The sequence below is a fragment of the Pelophylax lessonae genome (assembly GCF_965119305.1).
Source record: "Pelophylax lessonae genome assembly, chromosome: 2".
NCBI lineage: Eukaryota > Metazoa > Chordata > Amphibia > Anura > Ranidae > Pelophylax > Pelophylax lessonae.
Window position 1 is genome coordinate 693,349,131 of NC_138769.1, and position 24,282 is coordinate 693,373,412.

The 24,282-nt window shown below is 41.9% G+C and overlaps 1 protein-coding gene across 6 annotated transcripts in view; it reads left to right on the forward strand.

Moving 5' to 3' along the window:
- The window catches only part of GRM5 (glutamate metabotropic receptor 5), a 557,322-nt gene that overhangs the window by 503,218 nt on the left and 29,822 nt on the right, over positions 1–24,282 (forward strand). For all 6 annotated transcript variants that reach the window (XM_082245896.1, XM_082245895.1, XM_082245894.1 and 3 more), the window contains exon 8: positions 10,157–11,096. In XM_082245896.1, coding sequence (XP_082102022.1) covers positions 10,157–11,096 — 940 coding nt within the window. The remainder of the gene's footprint in view (positions 1–10,156; positions 11,097–24,282) is intronic.

Below are 24,282 nucleotides of genomic sequence, written 5' to 3' on the forward strand. Positions count from 1 at the left end.
ACAGCTGGATTTCTAGTCTTTCCTGAGATTTTTATTTTGAGTCTGAGAGCAGCTAATATATACTGAAAGGCGTGAAATTTCCTGAAATCAGTGATGGATGGTTGGGTGTCAAACCGTTGTTGAGCACAGGCTGATATTGTTACAGTAATGTAATGAGGTGTGTGTGTGTGTGTGTGTGCGTGTGCTATAACAATCTTAAAGCAGAAATCCAGACAAAAAAAAAAAATAAAAATGATTAGTCTATAATAATACACTGCCTGGCCCAAAAAAAAAAAGTCGCCACCAAAAAAAAAAAAAAGGTCACACACTCTAATATTTTGTTGGCTTTCATTACGGCGCACATTCGCTGTGGTTTTGATTCGATAAGCTTCTGCAATGTCACAAGATTTATTTCTGTCCAGTAAATAAGAATTAAAAAAAAGGAGAACCGTACACTACCCTGGGGTGGTACCACGAGTGCATATGTCATGGTAGTCTGTGCCACATCCCATAATTAAGGTTAACCACTTGCCGACCGCCGCACGACTATTTACTGCGGCGGTCAGCCCCTCACAAGCAAAGCGACGTAGTACTACGTCGCTAGCCTGTGAGGGTCTAGGGAGCGAGCGCGCGCCGCCGGAGGCGCGCTCCCGAGCGGTCACGGACCCCCCCCCCGCGCGTGTGACCGGCGGACCCGATGTCCGCCGGTCACTCGGCGATCGTCGGTGCAGAGGGAGAGAGGCAGGCGGCTGATGTAAACAAGCCGCCTGTCATTCTCCCCTGTGTAAGAATGGAGATCATACGGTTCTACTATGTAGGACCGTTGATCACTGTTCCTACACCTCAAGCCACAGCCAATCACAGTTAGAATCACGCCCCTAGGGACACACATAACCCCTCCCTCTCAAAAAAGTTAACCCCTTCACTGGCAGTGTCATTTTACAGTAACAGTGCATATGTATAACACTGATTACTGTAGTAATGTCATTGGTAACCCCAAAAGTGTCAAAAATGTCAGTCAAGGGTCCGATCTGTCCGCCGCAATGTCGCAGTACCGCAAAAAAAATCGCAGATTGTCGCCATTACGCGTTAAAAAAAATGACAAAAATCTTTCCGCTTGTTAGTAAACACGATAACTTTTGCACAAATCAATCAAAATACGCTTTTTGCGATTTTTTTTTTTTACCAAACATATGTAGCATAAAACAAATTGGCCGAAAATGTTAAAAAATTTTGATTTTTACATTTTTTTGGGGGGGGAATTTCATATAAAAAAATGTGAAAAATATTGTTAATTTTGCAAAATTGACGCTATTTTTTTGTTTATAGCGCATGATCAAAAAATCGCACAGGTGATCAAATACCACCAATAGAAAGCTCTGTTTGTGGAAAAAAAAGGACGTCAAATTCGTTTGGGTACAGCGTCGCACGACCGCGCAATTGTCCGTTAAAGTCACGCAGTGCCGAATCGCAAAATAGGCCCTGGTCAGGAAGGGGGTAAAATCTTCCGGGGCTTAAGTGGTTAAATGGAAACTAGAACAACATGAACTTTATAGGCACTACTAGTAAAATCACAAATTTTAATTATTGATTGTACGAAAAAGCCTGGCCATACGTGTTCAATTTTTGTTGTACAATTTTCTGTTAGATTTACCACAAGCCACATAATATGAGGTCAAGGCTAAACAACACTTTCACTTGTATCCAATTAGGCAGGCCCTTGTACTACATAGTTGAAGGTCAATTTCAAGAAAATTGTACAGAAAATTGTAAGAAAATTGTATCAGGTATTGCCAGCCTTACTGTATGGATAATTTATTAATACCTTCTATGTTGACAATGTGCACTATGTATTATACGTACCACATGTGTTCATTTTATGTAGAATGGTCTGAGGAGCTCCTGATGAAGCGCTATGCTGCGAAACATGTTGAGCTTGGACCATTTTCCAAATTTCTGTGCAATCCTATCCGCAGTGTTTACCATTGGGGGACCTTAACATTTGAGGTCCTCCAGGAATAGACACATGCGGTTTGGTTGAGGCTATTTTTTTATCCTGCCTGATTTTATATTGTGATGTTATGTTTTTTCTATATGTATTATGTGTTCATGAACAGGCCACTTTTTGCAAAACGGAAGTACCTTATTTTAAGTCATGCGACGCTGTACCCAAATAAAATGTATGTCCTTTTTTTCCCACAAATAGAGCTTTCTTTTCAAATAGAGTAAGCAGTGCTAAAAATATGCACTGTCAATGTACTAATGGCACTGGCTGGGAAGGGTTAACATCAGGGTTAAATCTGTGCCTAGCCAGTGTTTGTGTTTACTATGTATGCTGCTTTTGCTAGGGAAAGAGATGGATTTTAGTCCATCAAAATCACACAAAAATCCATCCCCCCTTCCCCCCCTGTCTGAACGGAACTCTGTCTTGTTTACATTAAGCCCCCGTTCACATAGGGGCGATCCGACTTCGGGTGGCGACCTCCGAGATCGCGGTGCGAGCAGCGCGCCGCGACCTCGGAGCGGCCGCCACGGACTTCATAACATTGAAGTCTATGGCGGTCGCCTCCTGGTCGCCCCAAAGAAGCTCCGGACCCTTTTTCTAAGTCGGAGCGACTTGTGTCGCTCCTATTAGAACGGGTCCGCAGCTTCCCTATGGAAGGCAACCTGCGGCGACCTGTGAGGCGACCAGGTCGCCTCACAGGTCGCCTCTATGTGAACGGGGGCTGACTCTTCCTGCCCTATATTTTGGAAACGTCTTCCAAAAGCAGGAAACCCTAACCAGACAAAAACAATCGATTGCTGCTCCACTGCCTGCCATAAAGCCAAAAACTAAATTTAGCCTAACAGCCCAAATAAATATTTTGGGGGTACTGCTTAGGCACAAATGACATTTCTAGATTTTCATTGGCAATGCATGTGTCTCATGATCATACTAGTAGTAGTAGTAGTAGCAGTGCCAGATCCACTGTCGATCTAGAACAGGGGTCTCCAAACTTTCTAAAGGTTGGGCCAGTTTACTGTCCTTCAGACTTTAGGGGGGCCAGACTGTGTAAAGTGGGAGTAAACAATGGCCAATCTTTGGTATTAGGGGAGAAATAGTTGTTTGTCGTTGGGAGGAAAAGTGCCCCATTTTTGTTGTCAGTGGAAGGAATTATGCCCATCATTGGTGTCAGTGGAAAGAATAGTGCCCCATCGTTGTGTCAGTGACAGAAATTATGCCCCATTGTTGGTGTCAGTGGCAGCAATAATGCCTCAAGGGCCAGATAAAGGCGAGCAAAGGGCCACATCCAGCCCCCATGGCTGCAGTTTGGAGACCACTGATTTAGAATATAGGCTAACAGAAGGGGTAACAGTTAATATTCTATAGTGTCGGTGGAATACGCATGACTGTCCCAAAATATCCCTAATTGCACAATTTAGACACATCCCTGTCCAATAAATCCAATATAATTCGTTTTTATTTGGTGATATTGATACATACCATGCATGGAAAGAAATCTACTATTTTAAATGGGCAGCATAAGAAATCCAGCCATATGATGACCCCCCACCTCAAATGTATGAGGTTATTATGTCCTCATTGTCATTGTTTCCACACAAATAAAATTCCAGGCCTGTAAGGGTTAGACGTACACTTATGTTGGATAAGATGCCTTCTAAATGTTATTAGTAGAGTTGAACAATATTTTTTTAATTTTCCCAAATTTTGACAAAATATTGCAAAATACATTGAAGTCAATAGGGCAAAGTTGGACTTTAGGTCTTTTTTTTAAGGGGGCAATGGGCTCTCAAGAGATAAAGAAGCTCCTTTCAACTGTCTTAGTACTATTTTAGTTCCAAAAATGCGTCCCTCGATAGCCTAATTATTTTGCATTGGAAACAGTGGGGGGAAAAAGTAAAAAAAAAAAAAAAAAAAGTAAGGTGAATTTACAAAACTCTGAATTTTTGCACACTTCTCTAGAGGATAGCACCGTAAGAACCCTTCGGCCTAGTTTCCCATTTGCTGGGCGTCCCATTCTATCAAATACCTTGCCACTCATATACCTGCAGATCCTTTGTTGATTTTTAAATTTGGTTATCTCCCACTTGCTCATTCTTTAACAAAAGACTTAAGCTCCTGGACCAACAATGCATTCTCTTGGTTTGGCAAATGCAATATCTTAAAAATAAACATAATGCCAAGACTGCTTTGCCTCCTCCAAATACCAATGTTACACATGCCTTCTTCAGATCACTGCGGTCCGCCTTTATTACATTTTTCTAGCTTCCCAGATAGGCAGAGACGTTCTTCTGACTATTGTGAAAGTAAAGAGTGGAGTAGGGTTACCTGACTCAGCCTTTAACTATACTGCGGTCAGAGTTGTATAAAGTACTCGAAACCCATACTTGAGTAAAAGTACAAGTGCTCGATCAAAAAGTGACTTGAGTAGAAGTGGAAGTGCTCAATCAAAAAGTGACTTGAGTAGAAGTACTAAAGTATTCAACATTTTTTGTACTTAAGTATTGCAAGTAGTTTTTTTAAAAAAATTTGCTACTCAAGTACTGAAAGTAAAAGTACCAGTAGTTTTGAAAAAAAATTCTACTTAAGTACTGAAAGTACAAGTACAAGTACTGTGTTATGTAGTTATTAAAGAAAGAAGTCAAAAGTTTGAACATCATATTGTTTTTTATTATTTCAAATGCAGCTTTTATTTATACATACAGTAGCTTTTATTTTCGTATGCGCTGATAATACACATGTTTTGAGCTTCATGAAACCTGCCATCTACTGTTCTGGCAGTGGTAATTTTTATAATTGTAACGAGTAACGATGCAGCACAAAAAAAAAATATCGGAGTAGAAGTATTGAAATCATTGAAAAAATGTAGTGAAGTAAAAGTGGAAGTAGGAGAAAAAAATTCTACTCTAGGAAAGTACAGATACCGCCTTTCGGTACTTAAGTACAGTAGTGAAGTAGTTCTACTTAGTTACTATACATCTCTGACTGCGGTACATATGACCAGGGTAATCGACTGGTGCAGACACAAAGACTACAAATTATGGGTCCTACTTAAACAAGTCTGCTCCCTGTCCCTCTTTTTTGTACTTCTATGGGCCAGGCAACAGATACCTAGATCACTGACTACACATCCTCTAATAGGCTCGACACTATGTGACCCTAACCGGTTATTTTCCTTGCAAGACATCAAAAGTTACCCCTCATCCATGACACGCATCATAGCACACCCAGAGTTCTTTTCGGGCCAATGTGATCCAGTGATTCATATCTGAATTGCAAACAGGGTAGTGCATGCATCACAGTTTATAGCTACACAATAGTGGAAAAGCTCTCTCTGCGGTCTTTGGACACTTAGCGCCAAAGTCAACTTTCACAATTTTTGCATTCTCTGCCAAAGGCACACAATTTCATTAGGAACTTAACACCTTTCGAGGAACTGTGCTGCGAGGAAGAACCTTTGCAGCATTCCTTACAAGTGCAGTCTCCAGTGGCCATCCAAAATTTCTTACCACATGGGAACGTGATTTGCAGTGTTCCTTCACTGAACATCAAAAAGACAGAACTTTATTTTTTTGTGCATAAAGCATCTAACTGTAACAAATATCGGGCGATGTCCTATAAGATTGTCACCCAATGGTACAGGACCCCGCTGACACTTGCAAAAATTTTCCCCCAACAGAGTCCTAATTGTTGGCATTGCGGCACTCATCCTGGCTCCCTCCTCCATATCTTTTGGGAGTGCCCCATACTACCTTTTTGGCAACAGGTTTCCGGGATCATTAAACAAGTTTCAGGCCTTGTCCTGCCAGATAACCTTGCTGTCTTCCTTCTCCACCTAACGCTTGTTTTCCTGAAAGAAATAGAAAAAATCCCTGCTACTCTATCTCCTAAATGCAGCCAAAGCCTGAATTTTGACTAAATTGACCCCCCCCCCCCCCAACTCTTGGGCAATGGTTTAGCAGGGTAAATGACTTTCAGACTATGATTGACCTTACTGCAGCCCTCAGAGACAATACTGAAGACCAGATAAGAAATTGTTCTTTTTTTTGTGTCTTGGTGGAGCCCTCTCCCTCTTTTTCCTCTCTCGACCCTCACTAACTCTGATTTCTGCATCCCCCATCCTCATCGCAGAAGGGGTATACTCTCTGTTATAATATTCTGAAAAAAATGGGGGGTTTCACCAGAGGCCTACTGCTGCGCATCTTATTTAACCATGTAAGATTTGTACACGTAACAAAAATGTTTTTTTGAAAATTGATGATCCTCTCCTACTTTTCAAACATAAAGTGAAAACAAATAAATGCAAACTTAGTGCGCTACCAATAACTGTGCTATTATAATAAACACATGTAATCTCCAAACCTCTGTGATATTAAATCATTATAGTATCTATGTGCATAAGTGTCAACATAAAACATGAATCAAACAAACTTTATAAATCTTCTTTCAGTACAATGGCTAATAATTCTTCCACACCAATGAATTATAGTTCATATACAACAGTCCACCCTTATATACCAATCCTACTTATTCCATGCACAGTGACTCCCACATCCATTCACATATGTGCTCACCTCCAAAAACCACCTGTTTATACCAGGTCAGACCTCGCTTTCCCCCAATGGGGTACACAACCAGGCTCCTCTCCAATGCTCCTTGTTCCCTCTACTGCTTCCTGTGGCTATACACTCACCAAGTTTTAGGTTCATGGCCCTTTAAATCCATGGGTAAATCTTTGCACACAAGCTCATTCAACACAGGATACCCTCATGGTGTAGTACGATTAAAAAATGATTGTTTATTAAAAAATATTGCACTTACCTGTAAATAAAAAAACTCAATCATTATAGTAAAGACAGCGGGGCTGTGGTTCCTGCATCACTCCTTGACAACCCAGTGTCACCCGACTCCACCCAACGCGTGTTGTCACAGTCACGTAATCACTTGATACACAGAATATAAGCCTGTATTCTAACTGTATGATACTCCATCTATGGTATGTCAGCTGAGGACTTATTTTTGCATCCTTTTTGACTGTTCATTGTAATAGTGAACCTTTCTGATTAAATAAGAAAATAAAAAATAAAAAAAGAAGGTATCTGTACACAAGTAACAATCAAATGCAAGAAAAAGGGGAAAAACACAAATACAAAGAATACTAAATAAAAAATAACTAAACTACCTTAAATACACACACACCATCTTAATGATTTTTCAAAAAGGAGAAGTTCTCCTGTAGATCACAGGAGTGCAGTTCGTTTTGCACTCCTGTGACCCGATTTCAGCAGATAGCGGTGAATAGCAAAATAGTCAGAATCCACCCACAACCCTTGACCTGCACCTGGCTGAGCCTCTCAGCGAGCTGCTGAGACCCTGAGCCAGCCGCTCCTGCCTCCTCCTCAGCCCAGCACTCCAGTGAGCGGGAGGGGGGGCAGAGCAGAGAGCTGATGACTGACAGTCACCAGTTCTATGCTCACAAAGCTGTAGGAACCGAGCGATCTGCGGTCTTTAATCGCTCGGTTCTCAGTCTTAGAGCCAGCGAGGGACAGATGCAGCATCGTATGATTCTTGGAAAAAACAAAAAGCTGAACTTCTTTAAGCAGTCAGTGACATCGGGAGTTATGCTTAAGCAGCTAAATCTGATTCACCAAAATCATTTAGCTTACCCCAACTCAAGAGTGCATGGAATTAGACAGCCTGATTTTTGCATTAGAGCTATTGCTGCAAGTAGGGACATCTAGGCAATATCCACCTGCCACAGCATTCAACATTTCCTCATCCTCAACCAGGATGTTAAATGCATACAAAATAAAGCAATCTACAGAACTAATTGGCAATAATCAGAGGATTAATTTGCATATATATATAGTTACCGAGGGTCACAACTGGTGGCTTGAAGTGTTTCATACCTTGGTGTCCAGGTCACAGTTGTGACCTGTTGTATTTGTGCTTTTATGTACATAAAACCACCAATCATTGCCGTGGACTGCTTCTTAGGCTGAATTGTATAAAAAATTATTTGAACTGTTCATGTACTAATAACTAAAATAATCATACCATAAAAATCCTAGACTGAGGAGCAGCTGACCTAAAGCTTACGCTATATTAGCCTGTCACATTAAGAAATGTGTGCTTTCTGTCTACTTCTATCTCCTAATGATCTGACGTCGCTCTAGGTGATAGGGCTTTCTCGAGAGAGTCATTTCTGATCAGAAAAAAAACTCAGTTTGACGAAAGAGAGCTCACACACAGATCATATTGTGTTGTTACTAGGAGACAATATTTTACTACTGCATGGCAAGACATGGACTGTATTAACACTGAAGGTCAACAAGCTGTTGTGGGAAAATGGTTGTGTTGAAGGATTATTTATAATAAATGAGTTATAATAGAAATTATAAAAAATTAAAGAAATATTTCAGGTACAACTTCAGTATCAAATTTAAAACAGGAGTTTTACTACTATAAGTCTAGGTGAAGGCAGTGGTGTATTTAGGTTTTGTGGTGCCCTAGGCAAGACTAAATTTGGGTGCCCCCCCAACTAAATTGGTCCCACCCCAGCCACGGTATACCATTCTTGTCTCAGGGTGTGAAGGGGAAGCTGCGGTCATTCACAATGAACAGCTGTGGCTTCCTCATCAGACCCTGAGACATTAATCATCTATGTGCCATATACAGAATTACCGTCCATGATCTGACTTAGACGTGATACCTCACATGTGTGGGATGATCGCTATTTTTCCTTCATAATTAATTATATTTTTTATTTTTAAACTGTTGCTTTAATATATATATATATATATATATATTTTTTATCGCTTTTATTGCTGTCATAAGAAATGTTAACATCCTTGCGACAGCAGTAGGCATGTAACAGGTACTCTTTATGGAGAGATCTGAGGTCTATAAGACCCCAAATCCCTCCTCTGTCATTAAAACCATTCAAAACACTAAGATCTGTGTTTTTCTAAATGCTTTAGATTTTTAAAAACTGTCACTGATGGTTTTTGAGTAAACCGAAAGTGATGTCGTGTCATCGCTTCCGGTTTACTGTTTAGAACAGCCAATCAAAGCTGATCCCAGCTGTGCTTGACTGTCCAGCCAGCTGGTGGATGACTCGGCTGGTCGCTCGGGTCTCCCAGTGGGACAGAAGAGCCCGGGAGAGCCATGAAAGGAGGCGGGAGGGGGGCTAGTAAGCCGCTCCGATTGTTATTACAAAAGAACTGACCGCCAGCTCTAAAAAATTATACTGGAGGCATCATCCTGGTACAACCACCAAAAGGACAGGAAGTGGTTAAAGAGCAGTCTCTGCCTTTCTGCCTGGGGGCTGTTCCACTCCCCTGAAAAAAGTCGCCCAAGGCAAATGGTTTGTTTGCCTCACGGTAGATACTGGGTGTAAGTCTAGCTGTCCTTCCACCAAGACATTATCATGTACTTTGGAACGCACCTCCAAGGGTCTAAGGCAGCCTTACCAAACAGGGCTCCATAGAACCCTAGGGTTCCTCCAGAACAGCCCTTCTCAACTAGGGTTCTGTGACACCCCAGGATTCCTCCCCCCACTACGGGTGCCTGGAGAAGGAGCAGGAGCAGTTTCTATCTCTCAGATATGTTCCTACTGACACCAATTATATTTTTAGCTAATTGACTATTCATTCCACTGATCACCAATGTAAGGGCATATTTTTCCCAGATACCACGAATGTAAATAGCATTCATTTCACTGATTACCAATGTTAGGCACATTCTGCCCAATGACCACCATGGTAAGGAGCATTTTTCCCACTGATTACCAATGTAAGGAGCTTTATTCCTACTGATCAGCCTTGTAAGGAGTATTCTTCCTGCTGTCCACCAATGTAAGAATCATTCTTCCCAATGACCATTAATGTAAGGATCATTCTTCCCACTGATAACCAATGTAAGTAGCATTTTGCCAAATGGCCACCGATTTAAGGAGGATTCTTCTGACTGATGACCAATGTAAGGAGCTGTATTCTTACTGGTCAGTCATGTAAAGGCTGTGTTTTCTATTTTGGCTGCACTTAGGCTTTAAGATGCTTAATGCTTTTAAAATATTTATTTATTTAAACAGCATGTCCATTTCATGGTGGGTTTCTGATGTGTTTTGATAAAGGTTCTGAGACTCATTGTTTTTTTCTGTTTATGTTCTTTTAGGGTGTGAACATATCCCAGTGGAATTCCTTAGGTGGAGTGACCCAGAGCCAATCGCTGCTGTCGTTTTTGCATGCCTGGGCTTAATGGCGACGATGTTTGTCACAGCAATATTCATCTTATACCGAGATACTCCTGTAGTGAAGTCGTCTAGCAGGGAGCTCTGCTATATCATCCTAGCAGGCATCTGTCTAGGCTACCTCTGCACCTTCTGCCTCATTGCAAAACCACAACGGATCTACTGCTACCTGCAAAGAATCGGGATTGGCCTTTCTCCGGCAATGAGTTATTCAGCTCTTGTCACCAAAACAAACCGTATAGCACGGATTCTGGCTGGAAGCAAAAAGAAAATTTGCACCAAGAAGCCAAGGTTTATGAGTGCCTGTGCCCAATTGGTTATTGCGTTTATCTTAATCTGCATCCAGTTAGGCATCATCGTTGCGTTATTCATCATGCAGCCCCCTGATGTTGTGTATGACTATCCCAGCATTCGAGAGGTCTACCTGATTTGCAATACCAACAATCTGGGTGTAGTCACTCCACTCGGTTACAATGGGCTGTTGATCCTGAGTTGTACCTTCTATGCATTCAAAACTAGAAATGTGCCGGCCAATTTTAACGAAGCAAAGTACATTGCTTTCACTATGTATACCACCTGCATCATTTGGCTGGCTTTTGTGCCAATCTATTTTGGAAGTAACTACAAAATTATCACTATGTGCTTCTCGGTGAGCTTAAGTGCCACGGTAGCACTGGGTTGCATGTTTGTGCCAAAGGTTTACATCATCCTGGCCAAACCAGAGAGGAATGTCCGAAGTGCGTTCACCACTTCCACTGTGGTACGCATGCATGTGGGTGATGGAAAGTCTTCTTCAGCTGCCAGCCGCTCCAGTAGCCTGGTCAACTTATGGAAAAGAAGGGGGTCTTCTGGAGAAACATTAAGGTAAACAATTTAAATAACATTCTCTATGCTCCATGGATTGCACCTATTTGTACTTTTTGGTGTAACCAAAGCGTTATTTTGACTTGTTAAACTACATATCTTATATTTAGATATAACCTTTGGATCATTTCCTTATAGGTGGTCTTTGGTGATCTGATATCATGAAAACACTCAAGGCTTAGTGATATCAATGGTATAATATGATACCGGAACCTTTTTTTTTTTTTTTAAATTCTTCCGTATTTCAATATTAATTATACATTGTTCTGTGTAGACATTCTTTCCCTATATATATATATTGCAGTGATTTTGCTTATAGGGTCATACACATTATTGTATATAGGTGTAGTGTTACCAGTGTTTGTGGTTTCAAATTTGCCACTATCCTATCTATACCTCTCATGAATTGTTGCATCTGCTCAGGGAGCCATCAGACATAAGTAGTACTTACGCATCAATGCCTGCAAACCTAGAAGTCACCTGGACATGAACAGTGACATGTAGATAATATGTGTTGAGGCATTTTACCTTCATGCTGTGTTTTGGCCCCATTAAAAATTACCCCATAGACATGAGAAATGAAGACCCAGTGCCTCCTCTATTCATCAATGTGTATAGGCCCTTGGATTTATTTACACAATGCTTTCTTTTCCCTGCTGTTTGATTCAGTACATGGAGCTCAATTAACACTGAAAGTTGAAGTTACCAATACCACAAGAAGCGCGTTGGTCAAGGGTTTAAAAACTCCGCTGAATAAATGAGAATAGGATGTGCCCAACTATACCACAACAACCGTATGAAGAGAAATCAAAGGAACATTTCATCTTCAGTATACCGCATTCTTGCATCGGCCCGTTTAGGAAAATGATGGTGGATCCCAACAGGGTGGCCATGTAAATGCAAATCTAGCCAGATCTATCATTGCTTATCCTGTCCGTGAGAGAGCTGCATATATTCATGACCAATATGAGTGGAAGACATAATGCTGTAAAGCAGGAGTATCAGAAAAACAAACATTGTACTTATATGTTTTTTCCATTGCTGAGAGTCTACGTACCAAGACGTTTCTACTTCTGTATACTTTCATGATTTTGGTGTCACCATGATGGCATGTGATGGAGTTAGGTTTAATAGACACATTTACTATTTGCTTCTTAGAACATGGATTGACCCTCATTGATCTATAAGATATACAGTATATCTGTATGCAGGGGTTTGACTCACTGCTAGGGGTGGGCAGGGGAAGCTGAATTGCTGAGTCACTACTAGGAAGGGGGAGCTGTTGAGTCAGTGCATGGAGGAGAGAGCAAGGTACGTTGAATAGACTTGAGCAACTTTGGCACTTTAGATCTAAGAACTTTGAGAATGAATTTCCCCAGTGCCTGCAGCTACAGAGGTCACTAAGGGCTTGTTTTAAACTCATTTACCTCTTGTTAAGCAAATGTAAATACTTCAGTTTCCATATCCTGTCCAAAAGGTTCACTTATTTTCACTATTTTAAAAGAGTATGTGGGCAGGGTCTACTGCCCTTGTGCACGTGGGGTGACACCTCGCACAAAGACTTGCTCACCAATGCCCGGGACTAGTCGGAGGCTTCATGTGAAGAGTCAAAGGATCAGTTCAACTTTCCTAACATGTTACACCAACTTTCAGAGTGCAACATGTAACCAGCCCTCCCCAACCCCCCCTCAATTCACCAATTTGACAGCTAGTAGGGATTACGCCCCCCCCCCCCCTCCCTTGCTCACTCCACCTGTACTCCTGTTATCTCACTCCCAGTAACAGAATAGAGTCTGTGCCTCGTGCGTACTCATTAACCTTTTCCTTCCCTTACCTAGTGATCAGGCCTTAGATCTCTGTGACGCTAGTCTGCTCCTGGTGACCAGAGGAGACGGACAGCCTGAGAGGAAGTCAGGGCACCCACCCCCTGCTACCGAAGGACCTGTCACCTAACCAGGTAGCATACCAAATGATTGGTTGCTGTAGCTGTTTTTCTTATGGTTACCCATGATAACTACCTCTTCTTCTTAGCCTTGTGAGTTAACCCCTTGTAGTGGTGTTACACATACCCCATAGTGCAATTACAGACCCAGGCTCTTAGGAAAATGCCAAGATCCAACATGCACCCCTTTTGAATAACTTCAGACCAGGCTTAGTGCAGTTGAACAACTTTACTGAGAAATCAGCAGAACATGTTAACATGCATAGACGTTCTCAACCTAGCTGCACCTAACTGAGGCTACCCCAGCTTACCTGAACAGGTGAAGTAATAAATTAAATAGTTCATTCCCGGGAAGACTTGTGCAGAGAATTCCATGTCCTTGGGATGTCCCAATGAGTCAGTGTTTAGTACCAGACCACAGGTCCCAGCGGACTCTTGCAGATGCAGTCTTCTCTTTAGTCCTGGCTCCCCTGGGATGTGGACCTCGTCCCTTTTTATACAACACTGGAGGAAGGCTGGACCCCAGCCCATGCACACTTACACAGGGAAGGCAGTAATATGGTAACCCCTTCCTTCAAAGAGAAAGACAGAGAGAGACAGGCAGAGAGACAGACAGACAGAGACATAAACAGAGAGAGACAGAAACAGAGAGAGAGAGAGACCGAGAAAGGCACAGAGAAACAGAGAGACACAGAGCGACAGAGAGAGAGACAGAGAGAGAGAGAGAGAGACACAGAGAGAGAGAGAGAGAGAGAGACAGAGAGAGAGAGGAAGGCACAGACAGAGGGACAGAGAGAGAGAGACAGGCAGAGAGACAGACAGATAGAGACATAAACAGAGAGAGACAGAAACAGAGAGAGAGAGCGACAGAGAGAGAGGGGGAGGCACAGACAGAGAGACAGTGAGAGAGAGACAGTGAGAGAGGGAGAAAGAGGGACAAAGAGAGAAAGAGACAGAGAGAGAGAAATAGAGAGAAACAGAGGGAGAGACAGAGAGAATCCATAGTCAAAGCACACTGCTTTCTCTTCTCTCACAGAATGGCTGAAATAGGTAATAATTTACTTGTTTTTCATGCATTGTGGATATTAGTGAGGGTATCCTGAGGTTTTCTTTAAAAAAATGCTTCTAACCTCAAACGCTCATAACTGCTGCTAATCTCACATAAACTCTGTATGTTAAAGCTGTAAAACAGACGTTTTTCGCTGTCGGTTATCAGTCAATTGTCAGTTTCCAGCATTCAGAAGAGGTTTCAACTCAACTACCCTGTGTACATGAGGCCTTAATTGCAATATGGCTTCTGTAGTAAAAGTGGAGCTACCCTTTATGTTGCAGACCACTGAACCTTTTTAAGTAGTGAAACGGCACCAATAACTGCCCTTGTACTTTGCATACTCAGTTATAATATATGCAAACAATAAAAGAAAGAAAAACAAAATAAATACAATCTAGGGCTGCTACAACTTGCATAAAAACAAAGAAAATGTGTTATAAGAGTATAATTTGATAGAACAGACATAATAGATAGAACGGAATAATAAAATTGACAATAAAAACCTCTGTTACTTTTGTGGCTCTTCCACTACCTAATTGTTCAACTAATCCAGATAATGGTAAATAAGTGGAATATTGATCGGCTTTGTGTTTTTCCTGCAACATACTAGAAGATTTAAATACACTAACAAATTGAGGCCAAACTCCAGGTAACACTTTATAAGCAATCAAAGCAGACATTTTTAAAGTTGTATTTCACAATATAATATATGTTTGATTTTGGGATTATTACTACTTTTAGTCCACATCCATAGTAGTCTTCCACTGTTTAGGATAAACAGACATCCTAGTGAAATAGAAATTCTCACATAATCTTGGAATGCTGTAATAAAAGGCTTGGATGCCTACTGCACTTGCATTTTGCTAATCAATGGTGCTAAGTTGATTTTTTGATAAATGAAAACCCGCCATGGAAAGTGTATATTATAGATAACATCACCCATCAAGAAATATGTACCCAGTCATTGATTTTCGATCTAAGGATAATAAACTGCATATTCTCTGTCTGGGGAACTTGGGCTTTATTAGAGCCGTGAGGAATGCATTGATTCAAGTTTGTATGCAAATGTATATTCTGTTAGGTCATCTTTTTATCCTAAACAGTGTAAGACAGCCATGGATGTGAACCTAATGTCATACCATCGATCGCATCATATTCCCTCACGTAAGGAAATACAGAGATCAATATTCCAATATATGGGTTCATTTATCTATTAAGAAGTGGCATAGCCACATAGGTGGAGGGTGTTTTCTTTATTTGCCTGTTCTAATAACAGTACACTTTTATTTTATTTATTTTCTTTTGTTGCTTGTATAGGTTATATTATATACCCAAGAAATCGGATTATTTTGGGGGACTTAGAAGTCACAATTCACATGTTTTTTTACAACGGCTGTACTAAAAGTAATGCAAAAAAGTGGGCCTAACATTTTTTTAAAAACCTACATAGGTCATTAAAATTTCTAAAGTTTTACAAAGATTTTATTGGGTTTTTGAATATTTTACAAATCGCAACACATTGTGTGCAAAACAGTGTGATAAGCATAACAATGTCAGGATTCAACAGCAGCTAGGGAGACCAGACATGTAGCTACACATGGAAACTGAGACCAAACAATGTAGATATCCTTACAGTGAGATTTATTTACAGTGAAACACACAAACAAGTATACACAGCAAACAATGAACATAGGAAACTCCAGAAAACAAGAACCAACCCAAAAGACAAAAATAACTAAAGAACCCAAGAACTGACTATCTACGAATATATACAATATAAGGGACAAGGGAATCAGGGAATACAGGGATGCAAGAAAGGGGGGAATCATGACTGGGTAGTAGGGCAGAGAGCAGGAGCAAGGCAGAGGGCTACAGGATAGAAATGGCTATGTATAAGGATCACAGGAACAAGGCAGCATACAAAATAGTGACGCACTGGGGAAAGGGAGGAACGGCCTTAAATAGCCGCCTGGCAGCTGACCACAGGTGTAACTGATCATAATAGCGTGCTGGCTTCTGGGAGACACCTGCCGGTGGACACTGGAACTGCAGCAATCAGCCCAGGGCAGCACAGTGCCACCAGCAGGTGAACTCAATCCTAACAGATTCCCCCCCTTAAGGAGGTACCTCCGGACGCTCCATAGGGCCCCACCATTGGGGTCTGTAAGCTTACTGGGCACCCCACTGCCAAGGTCTGAAGGTTGGCTGGGAACCCTGCCGCCGGGGTCCAAAAACTGGCTGGGTTTCCTGCTGGTTAGATCCTTATGGAGGCGCAACACCAAAGGCTTACCATTTTTAAAAGCAGCCTGTGTCCCAATCTTAAAATTGTGAAAGATACCTGAATGCCTAATGCCAAAGTCCCTGGTCCATGCAGGTATCCTGATGCCAGAAAGTCCCATCACAACTGGATCTTCTCTCCCTCTGTTTTTAGAGACTGCTCTGTATTTTACCTGCCACTCAGGTCTACCCAGGGCATAGGTTACCCCACTCGAGTCCTAAAATGTGCCAGGGATCACAAAGATGATCCCTGAGTCAAGACAATGTTCATATGGAACACTGCCCTTTCCCATAGGGCCTCTACTACTGGGGCTGTAACAGGAGATGCAGTTCTCATGTTCAGAGTGGATATCTGGACCTCCTGGCCTAGGCATAACAGGATCAGCTGGCTGTAAAAAGAACGTAGGATTAACAACAGTAGGGATCTTAAGCCACACAGACAACCCATTTAGGCCACATAATACTGGAACATTAGAAGCCTTAGACACATCAGCAGACGGGAGCTTAACCCAATCAACAGAGTCCGGCTTAACAGCACGTAGTGAATTAATATATAATCCAGCTGGGCATCAGGCTGCAGGTCACCAGCTACAGGCCTGGCAACAGACGGCAGGTCACCCACGGCAGTCGATAGCATGGAGGAAGGCTGGACACCATCGGCAGCATGGAGGAGGACTGGACATCATCGGCAGCATGCAGGAGGACTAGACATTGTCAACAGCATGGAGGAGGAATGGACACCGTTGGCGGTCGACAGCATTGAGGAGGACTGGACACAGTCAGCAGTCGGTAGGATGGAGGAGGACTGGACACAGTCGGCAGCATGGAGGAGGACTGGACACCGTTGGCGGTCGACAGCATTGAGGAGGACTGGACACAGTCGGCAGTCGGTAGGATGGAGGAGGACTGGACACAGTCAGCAGCATGGAGGAGGACTGGACACTGTCGGCAGTCGGCAGCATGGAGGAGGACTGAACATCATCGGCAGTCGGCAGCATGGAGGAGGACTGGACACTGTCGGCAGTCGGCAGCATGGATAGTGGAAGAGTTGTAAGAGCAGGAGAAAAGGTTTGTTTCTTTTTGGGCTTAGATACTGGAGTCCTGCAAGTATTTGCATTGTGCTGACCAGAGTGTACTGCTGATGGAAAAGTAGTAACAGTACTGGGGAGAATAGAGGGAAGAGTAGCAGAAGTAAAGGAAGAAGCCTGAAAAGTTGCAATGGGTAAAGGTATTGCAGGGGGAGCCTCCAATGGATTACATGCAGAGGAAGTGTGGTTACTGGTGGCAGGGTATTGATCTACAGGAGGTAAAGAACACATAGTAGCAGCTTTGGTTGCTAAGGGTAACAGAGGAAGAGATTATTGATCTTTGCAGCAGATCTGACTTTATGTGACTCATCTAGTACTGTGGATAGGATCTCTGATCAAGTTTGTAGCAAAGGGTGAACTAAAGTCAGTTTGTCTTTCCCTTGCTCACATTGCTCAATTAAAGATTGCACAGCAGCAATACAATTTAACAACACCTGTTGTGAATAGGCTGAATACTGCTGGAAAAAAGAACCTGCACAATGTTTCAGCAACCATCCCAAAAATCCAGCCTGGAACATAGTAAATGGAGGAGTGAAAACATCATGTCTCTGATAGATAAACCGAAACAATAGCTAAGAACAGACCTGAATTAAAGGCTGAACTTTGCTAAGGGAGAATGTGCCCTCAACAGCTAGTGCATGTGTTGTCAGAATGCTTCCCAACAGTTCCTTAAATGCTGCCAAAATTGAACGACAACATTTTTTATCTTCTACTGCAAGCTGCACACAACAAATAACCTTCGCTCTAAGCATCTTGACAAAAGGAAAACAAATTGTATAAAAGCAACTGGCTCCTAGTTCCAAAGTGCAGCTGATCTGGTCATTAGTGACCGTCACTATTATGTCAGGATTCAGCAGCAGCTAGGGAGACCAGACATGTAGCTACACATTGGAGACAGACCAAACAATGTAGATATCCTTAAAGTGAGATTTATTTACAGTGAAACACACAAACAAGTATACACAGCAAACAATGAACATAGGAAATTCCAGCAAACAAGAACCAACCCAAAAGTCAAAAAATAACTAAAGAACCTAAGAACTGACTATCTACAAATATATACAATATAAGGGACAAGGGTAACAGGGAATAAAGGGATGCAAGGAAGGGGGGAATCACGACTGGTTAGTAGGGCAGAGAGCAGGAGCAATGCAGAGGGGTACAGGAAGCAGCCTTAAATAACCACCTGGCGGCTGAAAACAGGTGTAACTGATCATAACAACCGGCTGGCTTCTAGGAGACAACTGCTGGTGGACACTGGAACTGCAGCAATCTGCCCAGGGCAGCACAGTGCCACCAGCAGGTGAACTCAATCCTAACAATGAAGTTTAGTAGAGGCAAGTATATGGTAACAAGTATATGGAGTCCCTCCGGACATGAAGGCAATACATAATAAAAAGACGAGGACAATGAGAGAGGGGGAGCTTGCATGGGAAAGAGGGAAGGGGGGGAGGTTCCCATACAATCCAGTCTGCCGTCCCACCCTGATTCAGACAGTGTGGGTCTTCATATGGATTTCAAGATGCAGTCCAGGCCTAAATTTCTCATGTTGGTAGAGTCATTTTTCCTCTATAGTAACTCTTCACCTTTTTCATTGCAGATGAACAATGTATTCCAAGCAGAAGCAACATTGCATCATTGAGTTCTTGATAAAGGAAGGGGTGCATGCTGTCTGACATCCACAGGAGGCTACAGTCCGACACCCACAGGAGGCTACAGAATGTTTATGGAGATGACACTCCATATTGGATGATGACACTCCATATTCATTATGGAGCAATGTCTTGTCATTGGTGACTCTTGTCAACAGTGTCATCTCTGTAAACAGTCTGCAGCCTTCCGTGGATATCGGAAAGCCTGCACCCTTCCTTCATCAAGTACTCAATGATGGCACATTGCTTCTGCTAGGAATCAATTATTTACCTGCAATGGAAAAGAAGAAGAATTACTATAAAGAAAGAGTAACTACCAACATGAGAAATTTGAACAACCTATGTAGGTCAATAATAAAGTTATGTCCACATTTGCATTACTTTTGGTGCAGCCCCCGTAGGTATAATGTATAGCATCTCTCAGCCTTCCAGCAAAATGCACTCACAGTCCCCGCTGAGAATGTTGTGCTGAGTAAATAAACTGTGTGAATAAATCCAAAAAGAGTTTCCCAAGGCTTTGTGTGATCCCCTGTTGGGAGACCGCCAGCGCTATCCAAAGGGTTTTCTGTCCACCGATTATGCCTACTACCAAGCCAGACCGGCCTTTGACATGTCCCTCCTGTATCTCACTCCTCCAGCACATATATTCAAACAAACATGTTTCCAAGCTTTTATGCAAAGATCAGTCCGTGTAGCTGACAACAGTCAGTGTAGAAAGGTTGAATAATCCAAAGTTCACTTACAGGTCCAATCAGTGGGGACTAGACAGGATAAAAAATGCTTCTAACCTCCAGCCTTTTTAACACATTCTGTTGTGTTTTGCACAAAAGGGGACAGTCGAGTTAGTAGATACAGTATGTGGTTTCCACCATGGTTTAGAGTGTGTTTCATGTTTAATTATTGAAATGTTATTTTACCTTTTACCCCAAAACCTGGCTGATGATATATTGTAGAACAAAATATATTTATAATCTTTTTGTAATGTTGTGATCGCCACTAAGTAGCTAAGGCGGATTGAGGTGGGAACCTATATCCACAGCACTGGTCCTTAGTCCTACGTCGACAGGTCTCCTGCTGCCTGTTCTTGATTTAGGCATACTTTTTGTTAAGATCAGTGACCATATTTTAAACTGATCTGCTGTATTATTTCTACATTATCTGTATAAGAGCCAGTTCCCACCACATCCAGTCCAGTGCATTTTTTTCTGCATCAAAAATGGATGGAAAGGAAGTTATATGGTTTCCAATGACATAGTTCACACCATTGCTTGCAGTTCCAGTGCGTTCCACTTCCATAAAAAAAGTAGAACATGCTGCATTTTTTTCTGCACTGGACTGTACTGTGGAATGCTGTAAAACACATCAAAAACACCCTGGAACGCACCAGAAAACACATGTCCTTATTTAATGTAAAAAAATTCACTGGACTGCATCAAAAATGCACCAAAAACGCACTGGAACGGATGAAAAACACGCATGCAGAAAAGCATCTGGAACGCATCCAGACTACGTTTCTATGGTGTGAACTGGCCTTAAAATCTTTTTTACACATAAAGTTTTATATAAAGTGCTTCCAACGACATTTTGTTTGCTGAAAGCCTAGCATTATTTGATCACCTGTTTGTAACTGAAAATCCATATGGTTCTGTATGCGTTAGAGACAATGGAATGCATATATATATATATATATATATATATATATAGAGGTTGGCTTTATGCCATGCTTCCACCATGCCATGCTTCCACTTACAGTGGGGAAAGTAATTATTTGATCCCCAGAAAATTTTGTAAGTTTGCCACTTACAAAGAAATTAAGGGTCTATAATTGTTATCATAGGTGTATTTTAAATACAGACAGAATATCATCCAAAAATCCAGAAAAAAACACATGATACAAATGTTAAAAATTGGGTTGCAGTTCAGTAAATAAAATAAATATTTGATCCCCTACCAACCAACAATAATTTTGGCTCCCAAAGACTGGCTATAGTATGCGCTCATGTGGTACACAGATTAGTCCTGTCAATTTAAGAAGGTGCTCCAAACGACAACTCGTTATGTGTATAAAAGACACCTGTCCACACAATCTCTTTCTTCCATTCACACCTCACCATCATGGGCAGGACCAAAGAGCTGTCAAGTGTCATTAGGGACAAGATTGTAGACTTGCACAAGGCTGGAATGGACTACAAGACCATCAGCAAGAAGCTTGATGAGAAGGAGACGGTTGGAGCGATTATTCGCAATTGGAAGAAATACAAGATAACCATCAATCGACCTCGGTCTGGAGCTCCATACAAGATTTGGCCTCATGGGGTAAGGATGATCACGAGAAAAGTGGTGGATCAGCCCAGAACTACATGGGAGGAGCTTGTGAATGATACCAAGGCTGTTGGGACCACAGTCACCAAACAAACCATTGGTAACTCAATACGACACCATGGATTGAAATCCTGCAGCACCCACATGGTCCCCCTCCTCAAGAAGGCACATATACAGGCCCGTCTGAAGTTTGCCAATGAACATCTAAATTATTCAGAGAAGGGTTAGAAGAAAAGTGCTGTCAGATGAGACCAAAATTGAGCTCTTTGGCATTAACTCGACTCGCTGTGTTTGGAGGAAGAAAAAGCTGACTATGACCCTAAGAACACCATTCCTACAGTCAAGCACAGAGGTGGAAATATTATGCTTTGGGGCTGTGTCTCTGCTAAAGGTACAGACTGACTTTGCCGCATTGAGTGGCCAATGGACGGGGCCATGTATTGTAAAATCTTGGATGAGAACCTTCTTCCCTAAGCAAGAACACTGAAGATGGGTGGTGGATGGGTCTAAAAGCATGCCAATGTCCCAAAACATACCGCTAAGGCAACAAAGGAATGGCTCAAGAAGAAGCACATTAAGGTAATGGACTGGCCTAGCCAGTCTCCATACCTTAACCCCATAGAACATTTATGGAGGCAGCTGAAACTTTGAGTTGCCAAGTGTCAGCCAAGAAACCTTAAGGATTTAGAGAAAATATGTAAAGAAGAGTGAACAAAAATCCCACCTGAGATGTGTGCAAACCTGGTAAGCAACTAAAAGGAATGTCTTACCTCTGTGCTTGCCAACAAGGGTTTCTCCACCAAGTACTAAGTCATGTTTTGTTTGGTGATCAAATAATTATTTTACTCACTGAACTGCAACTCAGTTTATAACATTTGTTACACCTATGATAAAAATTATGGACCTTTCATTTCTTTGTAAGTGGGCAAACCTACAAAATCTGTCGGGGATCAAATAATTATTTCCCCACTGTATATGCAATACTGTGTTTTTCTCAGAGTATGCTCATTCAGGCAGACTGTGCTGTCACCAAAAGGGGGCAGTATAGGAAAGGGGCAATATTGGCAGTTTATACTTCCCCTTTAAATTTTTCACTGCCTTTATTTTTATAATATTTTTATATTATTTAAATGGGAGTATACATTTCCAGCATACAATTGCTCCTCCTCCTATTTTAAAGAGAACCTGTTGGGACTTTGGAGCATGCCACTGCCGTACCTTACTATTGGTCAGTGGGGTCATCAAACAATTTAAACCCTTTTTGAGCCCAGAGATCTATAAAGCCTAGATGACAAAGCCAAATTTGTCAATACTCATCAGTTAACTTGACTATAGTACTATGACTAATTTGCCTGTGCAAGATGAAACCACTTTGAATCCAGACTAGCACATTAGCTTTCATGTGATCAATGTGTCATAACGACCAAAATAATCAGAAGTCACTCTACTTTGGTCCTGATCATAGTGGGGAAAGAAGCTGTCAGTGACAGCTCATTTTAGGCTGAATTCACACTATTTGTGGAGCGGCTCGCAGCAGGGGGTCCAGTGCGTCCCTGCTCACTGTTTCAGGGGCAAATCAGGACCCTTCTGCCGGGCGCAGAGGCCACGGAGATGTGTGAACTGGCTCCATTGAGTGTGAACCCAGCCTCAAAAGCTAGCAGTAATGCAAACTGTTGACTGGTTGTTGTCAGAGGCATAATATTAACATATCCTCAGCACGGGGAATTTTGCTAATAAGGCCCCGTTCACACCTGAGAGATTTTCTGCTTAAGAGCTTGTAGCTCTTAAACGCGCAACAAGCCAAATTTCATTTATTTCAATGGCCCCTGTTCACCTCTAAAGTGTTGTGTCATCTGAAGCAAAAAGCATGTCGCTTAAAAAAGTGAGCTTCCCAGATAGCAAGCAATTGTGCTGCAAGTTTGAAAATTACTTACTAAGCTATTGCTAGACTTGCCAGGCTTCACAAGTTTGTTGCACAATTGCAACAAGTCTGCATATCATGACTTCAGATCAAATTTCTTTGCAAATATTCTGCAAGTCTGCTGCAAGTTCTGGTTTAGTTATGTTGTGCAATAGTCATCCCACCACAGGGGTCACTGTGGTTAAACTTTCATGCTGTAGACTTGCAGAACTCTTGGTATAGACTGAACCACCACAACTTTGCTTTTGCTAGAGACTTTCCAAATGCTACAAATTGGAAAAGTGTCAACTATAACATGTGCTTCAAGTGCTCTGCAAGTGTACAACTCGCCAGTGAAAATGTATAGCAAGTTAACAGACTTTCAATTCTACTCTGCCTCAAATTTGTGGCAAGTTATTGTTGCTATCTGGGTTTTTTTCAGGCAGGTTGGAGGCAGATTGGGCCCATAGACTTCAATGGAAACACCTAAAAATGTGCAACAAGAGCGTTTTGTGATTGTTTTGTCGCTCGATTTCTGCTCAAACAGCAGCTTTCTACCCCTAATGTCCTTCACCTCTCCTCCCTTAGTGCTTTCTATTGACTAAACAAAAATGCCTGAGGCCCAGTTGATACATTTTGCATAATCAAACTCCCTGGTTTGGCGGCTCCCACAACACTATTCAGGTATTGCCTACATTTTACAACTGCTGTGATAGGATTGACAAAAAATGGGCTTTCCTGAAGAAAATATTACCTGATGTTCTCTTCAGTGTTAATCACGTTATTTATGTTTCTATGTTGAATGAAAGGATAGAAATTTCAATTGGCTGATCTTCCTCTTCAACACAGATCATATGACCAGATGCCTAGGCTTTTGGTGACTGGGAAAGTCTAGAGGAAAGATAAGATTTTTTTTTCTCTCCTATTGCTTTGTATTTATCCATCTGAGCAAGG